Genomic DNA, 20,648 nt, shown 5'->3' on the forward strand with positions numbered 1-20,648 from the left:
ACACAAGCCAATTAGGTGTAAGGAGAACCCCTGTGAGAGCACAAAGCATTTGGACCATACAAGTTTTCACCTCAGCTGGAGGCAGTACCAGTTGTAAAGGGTGGGGAGTGGCAGGGCCACCAGTCCATGCTGAGGGAGGTATTTCTGTGAAGCAAATCCTCAGCACAGAGGTAGGAGTGTTGAAAAAATGTTGGTGAAACTCGATGACCTAGTAGATTATATACAACCGGTAAAAGCAGACACTGTATGGTTGGCATACACACGGGGATAAAAACTGAGGTGAGAGGTGTGGTGGCTGAATTAACTCCGTTGTAGTATCACAGTAATGCAGAGCATTAAGGTGGATAGCTCAGCTGGAAAATTAACGTAAACGGCATCAACAAGACTATGGGAACATGTTAATGAAATTTGAGGACTGAGCTTGGCATCTGCAGTATGAATCAAACTTAAGAGGGAGTAAGAACCACAGAAGAGGAACCCATTTCCAGTTCCACTTAATCTGTGTTGATATGACAATAATGTATTCATACAAGCACCTGTGACATCTTGGGAGCTGTGGTGAGCCTGTTGTGGTTGAGGCATAGAGCAAACTGCCTAGCCTTGCCATGATGCTCTGGGACCAAACACATCCCCATCCACAGAAGTGCTAGTACATAGGACAGGATGTAGCCTCCCAGAAAAATGAGAGCCAGCTGCCAGTACAGCCCCATGTCTGCTTCCCAAGATGTCACAGCAGAACAGCTTTCTTCAGAAGTAAAATGTGTCACTGTGCTCTGACAAGTTTAAGTTTTGCTGTTCGTAGATTTTTAGTTACTCTTACTGAACTCAACACCAGCGTAGGGAAATAGTTTTGAGACATTAAACTCAAAAACCAAAGTAGACTAGATACTCACTCTGGCTGGGTATTTGGAGAAGATAAACATCAAGACAACATACATCACAAGCCCACCAAAAGAGATCATCTGGCGGGATCCCTGCTTTGCTGTGTCAAAGACAAGCCAGAGGATGATAGTTACGATAAGAGCTGCACACAGCACCCTGCAAGAGAAAGTGCCAGGCATGACATTGTGAAGGAGACCAGACATTCCTTCTTCCCCTGTCACCTCTACATTTACATATGTCTATGAATGAGAGCTCTGAGCATGTTTTAAGTTGAAATGTTTAGCAGGAACATAAGCAGGACATCATTTTTACTTGTGCTACTCATGCTACTCTAACAGCAACATCCCTTGCTGGCATCTAGAATTGTTCTCTGACCATGTCCCCCGAGTCAAAGTGTGAGAAAAAAAAAAAAACAACAACAATAAAACACAAGTGACTTTTGTCTGAGCATTATTTCTGTTAAATGAAATGAAAATCTTTTCTCACTCTATCCTCCTTTTCCCTTCCTGTCATCTCTCTTGATTCATTTCTTAGATCTGGGCAGGTCAGCCTGATCGTGTGGTTTTCTTTTCATTTCATTTCATTTCATTTCATTTCATTTCATTTCATTTCATTTATTTCAACTATATCCTGTAGTTTAACTGGTGGGCCTATGAAACTGACTTACTTTGCAACTGGCTGTAATCTGTTTAAAAAATATCTTTTAGTCATAGCAATTTTAGCCATTTTAGAAACAATAACGAGAGCACTGTCCACATCTGTGTTCAGTGTTTCTATGGTCCCCACTAATATAGAACTGTGTTTGGTTTCCTTATTAGGGTAACTATCCCAACGACAGTCTGAGGGACAAGGAAATACATCATCCCATTTACAGAGAGAAAGATTAAACACGGTCCCAGTTCTTTCATGTTAGTGGTGTCTAACTGTTGTTTAGCTTCCAGTGATATCAGTGGTACCTAGATACCCAAATTTTGATTTTAGGCCTGGATCAAAAATACTGCAAACTAGCTCCACAAAATGTTTTGTCCATTGCAATGCTAAACAACACTTTCTGCACCTGAGAGATTTTCTGTCTCTTGCTGGAATCTGTGACCTACAGTTAAGCATTTAATCTGACACACACCATTTACAGATTGCAGCCTGCATAATACAGCACTTATGGACCCTGACTTGTCCCACCTGCCCATCAGAGGTCTACTGGTCTTTGTGCTCCTCCTCTCCCCTAGAGATGTTGCCAAATTGTCTAACATAGGTACTCGTGTGCAATTGCTCTCTAACATGACTCAGAAGCAGAAGGACTACAACGTTTATAGCATCTTTCTTTGAAATTCCTGCTCCTGGGGTAAAACCATATAAAAATCTTAAATTAAAAAAAAAAAAGATTCGTGTTCATTTGCCTGAACCCAGAATGACTCTTCGTTACAGCTTTTTATTCCTCTGAGAGAAGGTGACGTAACTGAGAGCAAAGGTGACTGACCACTTTCATTTTCTTTTTAAGGATTTTTTTTTTTTGGCCTTTGGAACCTCTGTGAGCCTCCTTTCACACTCCAGTTATGTGTTAAATATTCCTGATAACTAACTGCTAAGGAATATTTGGAATAAAAAGCAACCATATCTAAATATCTACCAATTTTTTACGGGATAAATGCCTACCATCCCAAATAAGATTGTACGACACCAAATGTAGCTGGTGCATTTTGACTCCGGAAGATTGAAGTAAAAAAGCTTAGAGGTCATTGCTGTGGGGGTATGTGAACAAGTAGTGCTTAGATAACAAACTTCAGTTCTCTGAACAACCAGCAATGACACATTTTGGCTTGTATAATGAATGCAGCAGGCATTTTCTTCCTGTAAATATTCTTGACCCCTGACTACTGCATTAAAATATTAAGGGTGTGCCTGACATCTCCAAACTGGAAAAAAAATAATTGTTCTACAAATATTGTTTGGTTTTATTGCATTTTCTTTATGATTGATCCATCTTCTGGTGCTTATGGGCCATAAGTTTAAAGAAAGATTTAAAGGTAAATTGACCTAACACTTTATTCTGTTGTATAAGTAGGTAGTCATTCATATTTACCATTTTAGCCAAAACCACTGTTTCTCCAAATATCTTTCTCCAGGAGAAAGAAATGCAGCAATTCTGTCTTCATACTTCGCTACTAAAAAATCCCAGCAGATGAAGAAGACAGCTAGGACGGTAATGATGAGGAGAGGAAAGGCCCTCTGAAAATTCAAGCTGCAGGCTGCAATAACTACTGCCATGTAAGCTGCCACAGAAACAAAAACACACACGTCAGTTAGGTCTGGTCTCTTTGAAAACAGAATCAAATCTTAAATTCAGAGTTAAGGATGTGGTTAAAGTCAGGCCTGTGCTTATCTTTTGAGTGCCTTGAGTGCTTTACTGACTCTTGGCCTAACTATTGAGAATTTCGGCTTTCATAAATAGTGTTGTTATTTATGTTCATTGATATGAAACTGCATTGCTGGAAAATGGTGAACTGTTCTTTGATGACTTTCTTTTGTAGAAGCAGAATATATATACTTTGGCCAGATCAAGTTCATATAAATTATATCAATCACTCTGCACATCTATATAGCTGCTTTTTTCCTGTGTAAAAGTAGTGAATTAAAGAAAATAGATCTTGTTTCTTCTTTCACAAGAGGATGATTTTATCCAATAAAATTTGAAGAAACATTTAAAAGCATTTGCTTATTGCCTGATTTGATGGCCCTCTGAAGTAACTGGGAAGCTTAAAAGCAGTTTATGTATTTATTTCATAAAGTAGTTATTAATCATTTGTCATTTGGCAGTTTCAAACCAGCCTACTGAATAATTAGGAAAGTAACAAGCAAGAATAATTGAATGACTTTGCACTACATGCTGACATACAACACAGCATTGCTTAAAGCAGACATTTGCTGTAGGTGTTGAGTGATATGGGTCAGAGCAGAAAGCTTTAATTTCTAGCCTGCTGACTTACACTCCATCCAGGTTGATGATCCCCCTGATTTTTAGAGTGATTTCATCGATTTGAGCAAGTTCCTAACACTGTAATTTAACTAGCTTCTTGAAGAGGGGTACTAATTGAGTAGACATAGAGACTGAACTACCCTTTTTTCCCCTGAAAAACAGTTAGTCAGAGTTAAAACATGCTAGAGGAGCAGTGTAGCAAAATTTTGGTTTTGTTATGTTTGGGAATGAGTGGAGGTTTGCAATCTGGAACTTTCTCTGGGACTAAATTCACTTTTACCTCCTTTCAAATGCATTTTTTAAGATAGTCAAGAGTTTTTGTATCAGATACAAGAAAAAAATAATCTACAACCTTGCATAGGTATGTAAGTAAGGCTTCAGCAACACTAAGTGTAATATACTGTACCTGTTATTAATATTCCATAGATCACGTAGTTAATTCTGGTTTTATGTTTCTTGCAAAAATCACAGGCTTTATCGTATTTCTTTTCTAAAGGCCTAGGAAAATGTGAAAAACAAACAGAACAGAAACTTGAGCTATAGATAAAAAAAGGTAGTTTCCCCAGGAACATCAGGTTAAATTGACAAAAATTTCTCCCTGGAGTATTCTTCACTACAGTAACAGATAAATTTGGAACCCTAAGTGCCAAAGAAAATCATTTTGATATCTTCAAAACTTTTTTTGGGGGGGAGGGAATTCTCTTGTTTGATGTTAAACAAGTAAAAAGGAAAATCTGCCAGCTATCTAAGGGGCCAGTCTGTCAAGAATCTGGAGGGCTGAAGCTAGTAGGCCAGTTATGCCAGCCTCCACAATACAGTTCTTCCACAACAAGGCCTGTTTTACAAGGTTAATGCAGACTAGATAGGTAGATAAAGATTCTGCGTCCATTACTAGATCACAAAGGTTGTTAGTACAGCCAACACAGCTTTGCTGTGTGGAGTAGTGTTGCTATAGTTGCAAAGGCCCAAGGGAGTAGGTTAGAGAAGGTTTGAATGAAGGCTGAAAAAATAGTTGTGTGACATTCCTATGAAAATATAACATTCCTAGAAAAAAAAATAATTTTAAAGGGTTTGTGTGTCTTACAGCATGTAGCTTCCATCGGCACTTGTGGATGCAAAATAACCAGTATCAATCTAAAACATTATAGTGTTAACAGATGCTTCTGGATTTGAAAATTTATTTGTTATTTACAGTAACCTTTAGTCAAAGACTCATCACTTCATGGAAGATGAAATGATTTTTAACATTTGCATATTTCCTAGTGTCTATTCTTCCACTTATAAAATACTTAATTTTTGTTCTTTTCTAATCTCACCAAGGGTAACACATAGTGATTTCATGAAGAAGGCTGAGATTTAGGGAAATAGAAAGTTAAGGGAATTAATTCAGCACAGATTTCCAATGTTAAATATGCTGATGATGTGGGTGTATTTTAGTTACACAAGCTTTAGCTAAATAAGTGCATCAGTATTCAAGCTGAAAAAGAAATCACGGCTATAGTTTATGTCTCTGTAAAGTAGCCTTAATAGGCTCTCATAGCCTTAATGTCTACAAAGACTGTGATAGGTTTAGAGTAGCTAATTATCCAGACTGTACTTGTTGGGAAACCAGCTGCAGCTGGGGTCAGATGCATGCTGAAATTCAGTGTGAATACCCTACTTTTCTGCACTTTAAAAAAAAAAAAAAAAGAGAAATATTAATTTATATTAGCACTCAGCAGAGAACAAAAATACTTGTTCAGTTCAAAGAGGAACAGGATCTCTGAGAAATCTTAATTGCTTTTTATATTTCAGGTTTTCTTTGTTTATTTTTTATTTGTTTTCCTAGGAATTCCTTTTACTTCACAAATAATAATTCTTTGCTTTTACTTTTTAGAACATTAGGTTAGCCACTCAATCTCAGATATAACAGGAAAAGAAAAAAAAATGTAGAAATGAAAGACACTGGCATGAATAAGCCAGAGTGACTTTATCAAGTTTATTGTTCTTCCACCAAGAAAAAAAAAAAAGAGGAAAAAAGGGAGAAAATAGTTGCTACTATCCATTACTATGTCTTTTGAGTTCTTTGGGATTTTAAATCATTATTTTAAGATTACAATTCTTTATAATTTCTTATTTAATCTAATATCTTTCCCTTTTTTCCTTTTTCTTTTCTTTTTTTTTTTTTTAGTGGTTATCATGTTGATATCAGCATATCTTAAAAATTCAGGCATATATGTTATAAATGTACAGCTCTGTTCTGAAAGGTGGCAGAAAAAATCATCTTCCTAATGAAGTCTAGTTACTTTACTAAATAAACACTGTTTGTTAAAGGCTGACCCTAGGGGCTTAAAGTGTAGCACGCTGCTGATGGCTTTTACTTAATAGATGTTGAAAAAGCACAAAAACACACTTATTTAAGTACATTTAAAAGAGAACTTTAACGTGAAACATATTTGTGTACCAAAACTATTTTCCCTTTCATTTTGCATCTCAGAAATCCTTGTTCTGGTCTGCATGTACACTCCAAGTGAATGCTACCACCTTGTGCATATTGCATATCATTGTTATCCAGACTGATCTTTCAAAGGTTTTGCGTCTCGGATCACAAGCTGTTCAGTTGAAAGAAATCAACGATGCATTTGAAATTAAGGGGCACTTTGTGAATACTTCTTTTAACCAGACACAAGGAATACATTAAATCACATTAGGGCATGCTTTTAGAGCTACCGTTGCCTTGTCAGGTGCTCAACATAAAAATAAACTTAGACCCCAAGAACAAATCCAACAACACAGGACAAGCAGTAGCTTGAATATAATTCAAATAGAGCAAAGTGGTCTTCAGCTTCCAGTCTGCAAAAAGCTTTTGCAGCTCAAGGCCATGATACCTTCTACTGTTGGAAGAACAAGGGGACCTAGGAAAACGGTAAAGCCCTTTGAGGGCTAACTCTGTTAGCCCTTGGGTCTCCACAGAAGTACAAATAAACCAAAATAAATGACAAACATACAGTATTTGTCAGAGGGCCGGAGCACCTCTACTATGAAAAAGGCTGAGAGATCTGGGGGTGTTCAGTCTGAAGAATAGAAGGCTCTGAGGTGACCTTATTGCAGCTTTTCAATAATGAAAGGGGGCTTATGAAAAAGATGGAGAGGAACTTTTTGCTCAGTCAGATAATGACAGGACAAGGTTTTAAATGGTTTTAAACTAAAAGAGGGGAGATTAGAGGTTAGGAGGAAAATTTTCACTCAGATGGTGGTGAGGCAGTGGAAAAGGTTGCCCAGAGAAGCTGTGGATGCCCCATCCCTGTAAGTGTTCAAGACCTTAGATGAGGCCCTGGGCACCGTGATCTACTGCATGGCATCTTGGCCCATGGCAGGGGAATTGGAACTTGATGGTCAAAAACCCTTCCAACCTGAGCCATTCTATGAAAATGACTATTTCATCTCTGATCCAGCTCTGCCTCTCACAGGGCAGAGGCCAAGGTCTGAAGGGGGAAGACTTTGTACATGCACTTCTGTGCCAACATTTGCCTGTGCTACCAATTTATTTCTGGGTAGACACCCAGAAGTGGTGTCACTTGCCACTGGTGACTCTTAGTAAGTTGTTCTGGTGTTTGATCTATCAAATATAACCTTTTGTTTTGGTAGAGAGGACCCAAAGTGTTTAAACAAGAAATTGTTTTATGTTATGTACTGCTACAGGAATGACAAAATTGCCAAAGAACACAGAATAGAAACAAGAGAAAATTCTGGTGATACCTAAACTTTGAAACAGTATTTTAGTAATATGATGTCAACAGCAAATCTGATCAAATTAAGAAGTCTTTAAAGTTCTCTCAGTGCAACTCAGAAGCATAAATGAAGTCACCAAAAGTACTGTTTCTGTTTATAAGTGTATCATTTCTACAGGCATGAGACCATTTCAAGTAGTTCAGTTTGAGTTAGAGAAACTCCTATTTAGGAGCAAGTCAGTTCCTAGAATCATATAGTAGAAATGTAGGTTCAAAGCTGAAATGGCATAATAGAGAGCAAAAATAGAAATCAGCAGAAAAATTAAGTATGACTTCTATGGGGATTTATATGAAGTTTCAATATGACAGAAAAATATTTTAGACATTAAAGACATTAAAATAAAAATTGATGAAAATAAAAATGCAATATTAACAATAATTATATTAATTACAAATAATTAATATAATATAATTAATGTTAGTATAAAATAATAAGAATAATTATAATAATTAGTAATATTATGTTATTATAAAACAAAATAAAATTTGATGAAAATAAAATTTGATGTACTCTATCTCAAATTCTTGAATTTCTTATACAGGGTTTGTAGTTTTTGAGAAAATACCAATCCCCAAGTAAAATGTGTGCTTTCACTGTGTAGTCGTTTACTGCTACTGCTAATGAAATGTAAAATTTCTAACAGATCAAAATGTCTTTTTTTTTTTTTTTTTTTTTTTAACATCTATTAATCTCATAATTTGCAGGGGGGTAAATAGGCTAGTTAGCTATGTAAACTGAAGTAGTGAATCTGACAATAGTGAATCTTGCACTTCCTGTAAGAGCATAATGTTTAAGGCCTCTTTTAAAAATGCCCTTACAGAAATATTGAACGTATAGCTAATTTTAAAAAGAAGTAAAATTGCTCCTTTAATTTGCAACGTTTTAGAAGTGTTCCATAATCATATGTCAGTTGAAAGGTATAATATTTTAAAATACAATGCGTTTCGGTATTACCCAAATTGTGATACAAAAGTCTGTGTTGCACAGGGACACAGCTGTAAACTTTTGAGCTGTTGCTCCAGATGCAGAAACACCGGCTGCTGACTGCTTAGGCTGGAATAAAGTGAATAGAACACTTACTCATCCAAATGACATTACCCTTTTAAGTGTGGTTGTTCCTCAGCTGCTGAGTCATGTTTGTTTTCATGCAGATCACTCTCAATATTGACATATTCATCCTCCTGGAAAACAGATCAGTACCAATGCTGTGAGAAGGGTGCATGCTTGTTAAGTAATATGAAAAATAGAAATCCCCACAGGCAGGTGGCTGAAGCAGTCACAAGACTTCCTTCTGCATTGTGAGCACAGCTCTAACTCTCCTTTCTGCCGTCAGTGCTGTGATAACTAGCAGGCAAATGCACTAGTTAGACCATGACTTCCAACTCACCAGTGTTGTGAGTTACAAACTTTTCCAAGACTTTCACACAATTTTGGAAGAGAAAATAAAGGACAAAAACCCTCTAGTGTTACTTGGAGTTAAAGAGGCTCCAGTACAAATTAGCATTGCATACCTACTGAAGAGTGAATGCTGGGGGTTGCTACTATGCTAGTATGAGTGCTAGTATATGCTAGAAGAGTGAATGCTAGTATGGTTGCCTACTGACCAGACCACAGAATCACAAAATGGCTGAGGCTGGAAGGGAGAAGGGACCTCTGAAGATCATTTAGTCCATTCCTCCTGCCAAGCAGGATGACCTACAGCATATTTTTCAGGATGGCACCCAGGAAGGTTTTGGATATCTTCAGAGAAGGTGATGCCACAGCTTCTCTGGACAACCTGTGCTAGTGCTCTGTCACCCTCAAGTGCTGAGATTGCTCGATATTTCATATTAGTGGCTGCCTGGTTTTGTTGCTTCTCTGTTTGCCAAACCTTAATAGGGTTGAATGGAAATTTTATTTATGGAGAATGGTTAAATTTTAGGGGGGTTGTATTTTAAACAATTAGCTAAGTCAATTAATTTACTTCTTAAAAAAGCAACAAAAATTTGAAATTTGTCCTGATAGCACATTATCATCAGAGATATATCTTTTTGCTCCACATAAGTCTGTTTCCTAATACATCCATATTTTGAACATGCACAGTGTGATCTCAGCTACAAATTCATTAAAACTTGCACATTTTGCTTTCCGCTGGCTGTGCTGTGCATGGGGCAGGTTGGAGGTGGGGGGGGAGGAGGGGATATGTCTCCACAGCTTTTGCATGCAGGGCAGCCTGGGGCTCTGTGTCCTGGCAAGGCCTGGGATGCTGGGGGCCTGCTGTCTCCAGGCCCATGGGCAGGCAAGCAGGGTGTTTGTGGCAATCTGGATTCACATGGCTTTCAAAAACAGGCACTTGTACTGATACCTTGCCTTTGCCCAAAAGCTTATTTCACTACACACTAGCAAATTCCAGAATTGTCGTGGTTCCGCTCGAGTGGGCAGCCGAGCTCCACCACAGCCGCTCTCTCACTCCCCCTCCTCAAAGAGGAATGGGGAGAAAATATGTGAAAGGGGCTCAAGGATTGAGATAAGGACGAGAAAATCACGCAATAATTAGTGTAACGGGCAAACCAGACTCAGCATAAGAAGACAGATAGTAAGATTTATTGCTCATTACTAACAAGCTAGAGAAGTGAGAAACAAAGGAAAGAAACCAAAAGCACCTCCCCCCCCATCCACCCTCTTCCACCTCCTCCCCCCGAGCGGCGCAGGGGAACGGGGGAATGGGGGTTATGGTCAGTCTACAGCACTTCTTCTCTGCCACTCCTTCTCGGTCACTCTCGTCCCCTGTGCTGTGGGGTCCCACCCACGGGATGCAGTCCTTGATGAACTGATCCGGCGTGGGCTTCCCACAGGCAGCAGCTCTTCCAGAACTGCTCCAGATATGGGTCCGTACCACGGGGTCCATCCCTCAGGAGAAAACTGCTCCAACCTGGCTCCCCTACGGGCAGCAGCTCCTGCCAGATCACCTGCTCCTGCGTGGTCTCCTCTCCACGGGCTACAGGTCCGGCCCGGAATCTGCTCCGGCAGGGGTCTTCCACAGGTGGCAGCCTCCGTCGGTGCAGGGCCACCTGCTCCACCGTGGTCTCCTCCACGGGCTGCAGCGTGAAACCCTGCTCCACCGTGGTACTCCATGGGCTGCAGGGGGACATCCTCCTTCACCATGGTCCTCACCACAGGCCGCAGGGGACTTCTGCTCCGGCGCCTAGAGCACCTCTCCCCCTCCTTCTACACTGACCTTGGCACCTGCAAGGCTGTTTCTCACTCCCTTGACTCTCCCGGCTGCTGTGTGGCGCAGCGTTTTTTTCCCTGTCTTAAATATGCTCTCACAGAGGCGCAAAACAACATCACTTATTGGCTCAGATCTGGAAAACAATGGGGCCCTTCCCAAACATGGGGCGGCTTCTAGATCTTTCTCACAGAAACCACTCCTATGGCCCCCTGCTACCAAAACCTTGCCACGTAAACCCACTACAAAAATGTATTGCTGTTTTGTACCTGGTTCTCCCTTTGTAGGAAAACACCCATTTTTCTTCCTATCCTTAATTAGTAACTTTAGGTTACTAATCTTACCTTGAAGTATATATTTGTAGTCTAACATGGCAGTTTCTTATCAGGAATACCACAAAATTCTTCTCTTAATCTCTCATTCTGAGCACTTGCATCTTCTGGGTAGTTCTCATTTCTCTGCCAAAACCACTGTGAATTTTGTTCCAATGCTGCACCAAGCATCAGGCTCTCTCTGTCACACTTGGTGGCCATCCTCATGGCATATGGAAGCCACATGGTTCCCCTGACACTGCTGGGCAGTGGCACTATGCTGCTCAGAGGCCCAATTGTGCCTGTCCCACCCGTGTGTACCTCAGTGCTCATGCCATGTGCAGGCTCTGTGGCAGGGCCTGTGGTCGGCAGGGACCCAGGGGCTGGTGAGCCGTGGGGCTCTTTGGCAACTGAAGGCAGCACAGCAACTCCACTGCTGTGTGCCTTGCTGCTGTCCTGCTTTCTGGTTTTAACACCCAGTCGGAGCAGCATGACCAGTCGTGCTCTGTGCTGGAGACTGCCACAAAAGCAAGCAGTGCTTTCCTTCCATGCTGGGTGATGCGCTACCCTCTAGGGAGGAAAAAAAAAAACAGTGCAGCTTGGTGCAGTGGAAGGCTAAGTGGGAATTTACCTTTCCTATGTCACAATTATTTATGCCAGCCCTGTTCCCCAGGCTGCTTTATGTGTACCAGAGCATGCTGTGGAGCATGACCCTGCCTTTGGACTGGCTTTTCTGCCCAAGCTGAGGCCTCCACTTACAGTCCTGGCAAGCCCACTGTTTCTAGCAAGAAACCTGAAACAAAACAGCTCACAGGCAAAAGACAAAGGACAGATGCATGGCCTCTAATTTAAATGGTATGTAGGAGTATGCACGTTGAAATTGCTATTCATTCCCTTACAACAAATCCCACTGAAACACAGATAGGAATCTCTCAGTCCTCTTAACTGAAATTTCTAGGGCAGGATGGGTGAGACTCATGGAGCTTCACTCTAAGTTACATTAATTTCTTTCTCTCTTTGGTATCAACTATGAAATAGAGCAAATCTGAAAATACAGATGCTGCTGCCTGCTGAATTGCTATTATTTTGGTAGTTGGGAGCACTCCTCCTGGTAGCTATAGAAGATGGACTTCTCACCTGAGATGCAGTGAGTGAAGAGGGTGTTGATTGATTTTTTCCCTGGGCTTCAAGTTATATTGCATGCCAATGCTTATCACATATTTTTGATTTTGTAGATAGAAAAAGCTCAGGCCTATATTATAGATCAGGAGTTAGTTGTCCTTTTGGTTGAGGAGCTGTGCATCCAGTTTTGCAGACGACTGCACTCCCCATGGCACCTTGTCCTCTCTCCAAGCTGTAGCATGATGCTGATCACACATCCCCCCTCCATCCCTACCACCATCACCAACCCACCTGTTTTGTGTTATCCAGACCAGGTTCCCTTGTCCCTTTTCCCCATGATGTGCTGTCCTCCCCAGGGAAGGAGGATCACCTACTACCTGCACCCTGACTCTTTACATCTGTGAAATATACGGATGCCATAAAGTTTCTGGGTGATTAAAGCTGGGAAGGAATATTGGTCTTGAGAATGTCACCTATTTTTTTCTACTATTGATTCACTGTTTTTAAATTTTGTTTCATTGTAAAAAGCATCAGTACATATCTTTTCATGTTGTTTACAAGGTATTTAGATTGGTCTAGAATATTATTATGTTATTACTTTACTGTCACAAATTATTTCTTAAGTCTATGTTAAAAAGAGTAAAGAAAATCTGAAATCAAAGAAGTTTCAAAAAAATCAAAGTGTTTAGAAAATCTGAAATCAAACCACTTTGTATCTAACTCCATGTGGTTGCACGAGGGAAGAGGAGAATGGATCCAAACCATTTTCTCTCTTTTTCTTTGGCCAAACATAAAGCCAGAACTGGCTCCTGGGGAGGTTTTGGCCCTTGATGAGTCACCAAAGTGCTGTATGGAGGATATAGACTTCAACCACCAGGGTATAGCAAAGTCAGTCTGCTTCAGAGTCCCCAGATAAACTCTTCTGCCTCAAGGCATGGTGTGTCTGAGAACGTCAGTGAGGATAAGTGTATCTGTAGTATATCTGTACAAAGTACTGGCTGAATGTTTTCAGCTGAACCTTTTCAGTTGAAAGTGTGGATGTGGAAATACTAGTATATGACACTAGAAAAAAATACCCGTTCTATGTTTTTTTTTTTTTTTTTTTTTTTTAATGTTACTCCAGCCTTTATAGTGTGGCCCACATATAATGTGGGCTTAGACAAAACTACTGTTAAAAGAAGTCAAAATAAACATGTTTTTGAAGTCATTTGTATTGTATTCTCATCTTTTTGTTTGTTTGTTTGGTTTATTTTCTTTGGTCTATCACAAGTCAGAGCTGTTGCCTCCAGCTTGAGTTTTTTTTTGAAATTTCCCCTTTTTCTGAAATCTCCCTTATTTTGGATGAGTAGGTATTTAACAATATCTATGACACCCTGTAGGACTGAAAGACAGTATCACTAAAAACAGTGTTTCCAGGTAGACTCTTTCCAACATCTCAGGAGAAAATACTTATAGTTCAACATCTTGTCTCCAGTATTCCCTCTGACTACCATTTCTGATGCCTGTATTATATCTTGCATGAAACCATTTTGGCATTAGAAAACATTTTTTTTTTTTCCTGGATACTACATATCCTTATCAATTTTCTGTTTTGTTTGTATATCTGTTGTTAATTTATTTCTGAGAACAGAACTGACTTCCCTGCAAGTTTATGAATTTTAAATCAAATTCATGTTTTGTTAAAATATCTGTATTGGATGTGCTATCACAGCAACTCACATTGAATTTGTGGTTTATGAATTTACATAAGGTTATTCTAATACCTGTATTTATTTTACCTCCCAAAGGAAAAAGAAGAAAAAATTAAAAAAACATACCTTATTATTAAGTACAGTTTTGTCATTTTGTGAATTCTTAATTCTCTGTGAACTGTTGCCAATACTGTCCTGATGGATATTTTTTTTTTAGTTTAAAACCACTATTCCTTGTCCTGACACTGTGCTCTCTGACAAAAAGTCCCTCCCCAGCTTTCCTGCAGTCCCCTTTTAAGTACTGGAAGGCCTCTTTTAGGTACTAGAAGATCTCCAGGTGTTCCTGGAGCCTTCTCTTCTCCAGACAGAATGACCCCAACTCTCTCAGCCTGTGTTTGTAAGAGGTGCTCCCAACCTTTGTCTTCATGGCCACAGGCCACATCTTCTGTGGCCTGTTATGACCACAGATCCAGGAACATGCCAAGTCAATACTGAACTTAGCCAATCTGCATTGACGTAAGGAAGAAGGAAGTTAAAAACAAATTAGAACAAGTTAGATGGGCAGACCCTCTTCCCTCCAGGCTATGCTGAAAAGGTTACTGACTTGATCCATTTACTTTGAATGTTGGCATATATGAACAGTGTTATACAACTAGCACATTCTGTTGTACTTTACTGATTAGAGTTTCCTCCTTGCAAAATATTTGATCAAATGGCAAAGGCATGGGTTTATCTTGTACTTGCGCTCCTTCAATGTCTGTTTGCTTCCCTGTAGACAAGCTGTTTACTTGCCCAGTCTTTTTGAATAACTACATTCTTTGAGCTTCCCTCCTATCTCCTCCTGGGGTTTCGAAAGATAATTGGTTTTATAGAGGGTACTTCTAGTACTTGCTTTTGGTTGCACTTTTAACAACAGCATCCACTCAAGAGCAGATTGTTTCCCACCCATTCCAGGTAGTGATTTAAACAAATTGGATGTCAGAGAATCCAAACAGATGCTTTAACTGTTTTACATTTAAGAGGGGATCATTGCCTCAGCTCTGGAGACTAGAAACAGGGTGTTTAAGTAACTCAGTGAAAAACAGATGCTTCAAAAGCAAACATTTTAATTTAGCATGTTGGATTAGGTGGATTTCATGGACTACTTTAAGTCAATTGAAATGAAGTCACATGATTTACAGTTCAAAACTTTTTTATTCTTTTAATATCCAATGCATCTTAAGACCATTAATCTGAGGTGTTCCAATATCTGCTGTCTGATTAACCAGTGTTATCATTCTGAAGAAGTTTTAATGAATGTTAAATACTGAAATAAAAGGGAAAATTTTTGATCCATAATCATAGTTTTCATAATTTTCTGTCAGATTGTGAAATTCAGCATGCAGGACCAAGTGTTGTCCCAGAATGATGAATAAGGCATTATCCTTGCCTTAAAGTGAGGTTAAACAAATCACAAAGACAGGAGATAAGATAAATAAAAGATAAAATAAAAAATGTGTAGTGCCAGATTTACATTCAGCTGGCTAAATTTTCATGAAATATTTTGAAATGGGCTGTAAATTAGGTTCACCAACCCCTAAGTATGTTAGAGTTTTCTTTAAAAGCTTAAGTTGTCTGTCTCCTACCAGTAGGACAGTTGGATGGTATTTGAAATGCAGGATAAAAAAGTTTTAGTGATAGACTGGCATAAGCTGGCTGTACAAAAGAAACAGAACAAGTAAGTGTATGAGGACCAGAAAGCAACATTCAGAATAACTGAAAGAGGGAAGATAACAAAGTGTACATGACCCCTGTAGTTGTGGCATTCAAAACATCTGTTGGTGGCAAGCAGGAACACAGAGGATGACACAGACAAGAATCTTAAAAATATTTACGTAGCCTGAGTACAAAAAAACATAGAGGTATGATTGGCTTTTACTATTTCTTACAAGAGACAGAGTGGTATGTCTTAGTATGAAAACACTTTTTTTTTTTTTTTTTTTTTTTTTTTTTGGAAAGCAAATTTGGAAAATGGGAGAAAGGACCACATAGTTTCCTGCCTGATGGTGTCTGATGGTGTTATATAGTGCAATGCCTTCATAATTTTCAAGGAAAATTATAACAGTGATGCCCATAAAATAGGAAATTCTTCACAGCGCATATACTCTTTGTTAGGCAACCAGACTTAAGTATCTAGGATACTGTGGAGAATACTGATAAATGCTACAAGAAATAAATGTCATTTTTATAGATATATTGTTTGAATGGAATGGAGTATTAAAGCTGCATTGGTTAGGGAAGCACCTTATGCAGCATGCATAAAAGGCAGAGTTATATCTGAGATCCTTCCTCAGGTAAGCACCTTAACAGCATGGTGTGCTAGGCTACAAAAACTGGTTCTAACTGCTTAATGCATCATAACACTGTCAGTCAGAGGCTAGTGAACAATAAATATTTACTACCTGTTATCTGCCCTTTGCATTGTATTTAGTTTATTTTCTAACTCCCAGTTCCTCCCTGAGTCAGGGCATTTTTTTTTTGGTACTGCTTCCGATTACCACTCCTTTATGAGCCATCTCTTTTCATCCCTTGAGGGTTGTGTGACTTCTTGTTTAATGTCATTATTAGCAGAGATCTGAATCATCAGAATTAAACAAGTAAAACCATTGCATCTTAAATGCAAGCTGAACACAAGCTAGGAAAATGCTAACATCTGAGTGTTAGCACTACTGTCAGTGTAGCTGGATTTGTGAGCAGGAAATCCAGTGGGAAGCTGCAGTGAACCTCCAGCCAGCACCCTCAGAGAGAAGTTAACTGAATCAGATTGGAAGCAAGAGACACTGTAGCATCTATGTACATTGTGACATTATTGTAGATATAGACGCAATATATTACATTAACGTGTGCACACTTAGCGTGGACAGTCTTCCGGATAATGATGAGACTATGAGGATAATGTATCTGTTGATGATTCAGGTTCCTTAAATTGCATGACATATTTAAGGGAACAAAACAATTAAAAACCTGAATCTGATGGTTTAAACAATGCAGCAATGCGTTTATTCGAGCTATAAGTTTGCATCCAAAGCAGGTAACTTTTCCATGTAGGCCTAATGTTTGCACTGGGGTTTTGTCCTGGGTACATTGCCTTGAAGTGTTTGGGCAGACTGATGGTGTGGATAGAGTTATGTGTCTTAAAATCAATACAAAAAACTTACATATTGTAATGCACCCAAATGGCTGCTAGTAACTGAGCCCTAAAATCAGTGAGAGAGAGAGATACAGTGCAGCTGTACATGTGGGATTTGCTGTCTGTTTTCCTATTACCCAACACCTGATCACCTCCCCTGTTTCCTCATTGGCTGAGTACTACAGGTTCACAAACTACTTGACGCATATATGTTTATTATTTTTTTTTCAATCCTTTAATTTCTCCCTCCCCTCCCCCCCCCCCCCCCCCCCCTTTATTTTTTTCCTTTTCTTATGTTCTGAGAACCTGTGGTCTTTGTTTTACTGTTCCCACACTGCTCACCCTCTTTTTCTCAAGCTTCCACTTTATTTTGGAAGAGTGAAGCCTTCTATTGTCCACTTATCTAGTTAGCATTTCTCCTTATTATGACTACACAACTATCTTCGAATACAGAAAATTAGTTCTCTACTGCAAAAACACAACTTACTTTTTCACTTGAATGAGAAAAGAAAGTTGCTTCTGAGTCTCCCAAGTATTAGCTGATATTTTGCAGGATCAAACATTACAATAAATGTAACTGATGGCATTAGTAGAACTTTACACTACACGGATGCATCTCTGAAGGTTAACATTGGATAAGTGATTTTTAAAGTCTACTATAATTTGGTTGAAAAAGTTTTACACTCCTATAATGTAGTGGAAATTCAATAACATTAAAGGATTTATGTTTAAATATCAATAGCCAATGTAAAATTAAAAAGAGCTCAAATAGTTATCCCCTTTAAACATTTGCATGACTAGTTGAAAGACACGTTACTTTATGTTAACAACCTCTTCATCCCATTAAGAGTCCCTGTACATCATCAGGCAAAAGGCCAATCATTCTTGGCATAATAAAGCTCAAATATAATCCATTCAACAGCACTTGTTAGTATTTAACTACTTTGTAATAACATCAAGAGCTGTTTTCTTAACATATTTACTTTATAAAACAAACTACCTAACTGGGGTTTACTTTGTCCCTGATTTTTTCTGTCACTTTTCAAGTTAATCATTAAACAGCTCAGGTACATCTGAAGGTACTTTTGGAGTGCAATCCCTCATTGGTACTTAAAAATGGCTTAAATGAATTTGAGAACACTTTTTGGTTTTGAAGATAGTATACTAGATATATACTAGAAAATACTATATCACAGAGGAAGAAAAGTACTGCTTGTCAAAGAAAAAATCAAATACAAGAAAATAGGAAAAAAATAGATGTGTTTCTTCTACACAGTGGCTTCTACCATGAAGTGGTTTTTCTGTTTGCTTGCTTGCTTTTGTTTTTCTTTATGCAGAAACTTATCTATTTTCTTCTGTGCTTACATTGCCAAGAGAGTGTTTTATATGCTGAGTCAGAAATAGCATAAATGTAGATGTTAACTTCTAATATTCCAAGAAAAAAACAAAACAAAACAAAAACAGAAAACCCAATTCAAGTCCCAGATTTCATTAATGGCTAGTCTCAGTAATTTTACATTTAGATTACTTAAATCAGATGGGATGTCCATGCTCTTGCAAACCTCTGCTGCAAGTGGGCAAGGAACTCCTGGGGTCTCTGCACATTGCCCAGGTGAAGCAGCTGTCCAAGGCAGGGAATTAACAAGTCACTGTTCTGTACTGCACAGAGACTGCTGAGAAATTTGATATTTTCCAGTTTGGGCTATTCAAGAGCATTTGGAACTGAGCTTCTGCAGCTAGAGGGGATGCTTCTCTCCTCTGTGAATCTGTATGCACAGATTTTGGAAGCTGACCTAGGCACCTGTTTCTTGTGCAAGCAAAGCCAGGATGAAGTTCTCACTTAACTCAATCATTTGGACTGAAAGAGACACAAGTTCATATTGCTTGGATACCTGCTCTGAATCAGAGATGCAATGAGGGCACTGTGATTACCCAGGAGAATGCCCTAACCACTGGGCTATCATGTTTTAAGAGAGTTATCACTCTGTCTCCTCTTGAAGCTGTCCCACTTAGCGTGAATTATTAACTATTGACTGGAGTAGGGACTTGACCCTAGCTCCTTTACATTCCGCAAATATTCCCCAGCTGGCAGATTATCAAATCAGTCTCTTGTATGTGTGTCTCTATAGCCCAATGAATATTTAATTATTAGGACAGAGCGCTTGTATATTTATTGGCATTACAAAATATTCTGCATGCTTAGCTTCTGCAAACATTTTTCTGTATTATTTGAATAGCGTTGACTGATATTCATACCCACTATGTGCTGTCCTTCCTGTTAGCTGAGCTCTGTGACAGCATAAGGATTGAAGGCTGCAGGATGGCATTAAGGGATACATTACCACTGGAGCATGCATCAGAGCACCAGGCCCTCCCCTGCCCATCCTACTTTCACTAACAAAGCACCGCAAACTGGTTGGCTGTGGATTTATGTTGTTTATTCCTACTCTGATTCCTTTGAAAGTGCAGGGGTGCCAATAGCACTGAGAAACGATAACTGACTGGTTAATAGGTTTTTGTTTGGTTGGTTGGTTTTTGGTGCTTCAGCTTTTGAAATCTGCATTGTTTAAATATTCATTAACATTCCCTCATGCACTTAATATGAAGAACCTTCTGTGTTGGCTCCTTACCTCCTCTCTGTGTTCTTCTCCAGAGCGGAACATGCAATTATACTTATTTTATGTGTGGAAGAAAGAAGATATGCCCTACTCTGATTGTATTTTTTTTTCTCATGTTATTAATACATATTGCTTTGATGAGATGTATGTCTGCTGCATAATTTTTGATCTTGTCTTCAACAGAACTGTAAATTAAGTATCCTCAGGAAAAAGCAGCAATTGATACAACAGCTAGGAAAACAGGATGTGTAGTTGTGAGACCTGTCAGCTTACCAAATATTACTGAGTCAGGAGACTATTCAGAGATACCAGTATACCAGATAGCAGATGAAGGGAGTGAGATGAGCTTATTCCTGAATGTGTCAGTTGTGGCTTTTTGTATAAGAACATTGTACTTTGGCAGGATATCAGCACAAAGCATATGAGGTGTTGTAAACTATCTGCAGACAGCAGAAATTGCGCTATCTTTGTTTAGGGACCGAGGTCAGCCTTGTTCATTGTTTTTAAGTCTTTTCTCTTCCCCACAAAGCAAAAGAAACCACGCTTACCTGGAAGGCCAAATTGCGCACTCCTGTGTGATCACGGGTGGTCTCCTTCAGCTCCATGTGCCTAGCATGGACAAGAGAATTCAAGGTGTGTGCTGAAAGCTACTTGTGGCACAGGGCAACAGCAGCCACCATCCGGTTAATCCATCCACCAGGTGTCTGACTGCCACTCGAAGCCTGGTTGACTGGAGGGACTCTCAGGTTGCTAGCTCCACCTTCTCACTCCCTTGGACTGCCCCTTCTGACCTGTGTGAGAAACTCAATTCAAAGTTTCTTGGGATCAGAAGGGAGGATATCTGCATGCCCCCAAAAGCTGTTATCTTTCTGTGTGATTCCCCAAAGCAAATATATGTATTT

General features: G+C 39.2%; 1 protein-coding gene across 4 annotated transcripts in view; it reads right to left on the minus strand.

The window, feature by feature from the left end:
- The window catches only part of SLC28A3 (solute carrier family 28 member 3), a 44,998-nt gene extending 24,551 nt beyond the window's left edge, over window positions 1-20,447 (minus strand). The window contains exons 1-5 of one of the 4 annotated variants that reach the window (XM_027446915.3): window positions 20,295-20,447; window positions 8,726-8,808; window positions 4,263-4,354; window positions 2,963-3,152; window positions 894-1,038 (exon numbers count right to left, since the gene is read on the minus strand). In XM_027446915.3, the coding sequence (XP_027302716.2) occupies window positions 894-1,038; window positions 2,963-3,152; window positions 4,263-4,354; window positions 8,726-8,808; window positions 20,295-20,351 (567 nt within the window). In that variant the 5' untranslated portion in view covers window positions 20,352-20,447. Of the gene's footprint in view, window positions 1-893; window positions 1,039-2,962; window positions 3,153-4,262; window positions 4,355-8,725; window positions 8,809-10,575; window positions 10,987-20,294 lie in introns of those variants that run through there. The other 3 variants (XM_072031465.1, XM_072031466.1, XM_072031464.1) reach the window with 3 other exon arrangements.
- Between the last annotated feature and the right edge of the window lie 201 nt (window positions 20,448-20,648).

The sequence above is a fragment of the Anas platyrhynchos genome, chromosome Z (assembly GCF_047663525.1).
Source record: "Anas platyrhynchos isolate ZD024472 breed Pekin duck chromosome Z, IASCAAS_PekinDuck_T2T, whole genome shotgun sequence".
NCBI lineage: Eukaryota > Metazoa > Chordata > Aves > Anseriformes > Anatidae > Anas > Anas platyrhynchos.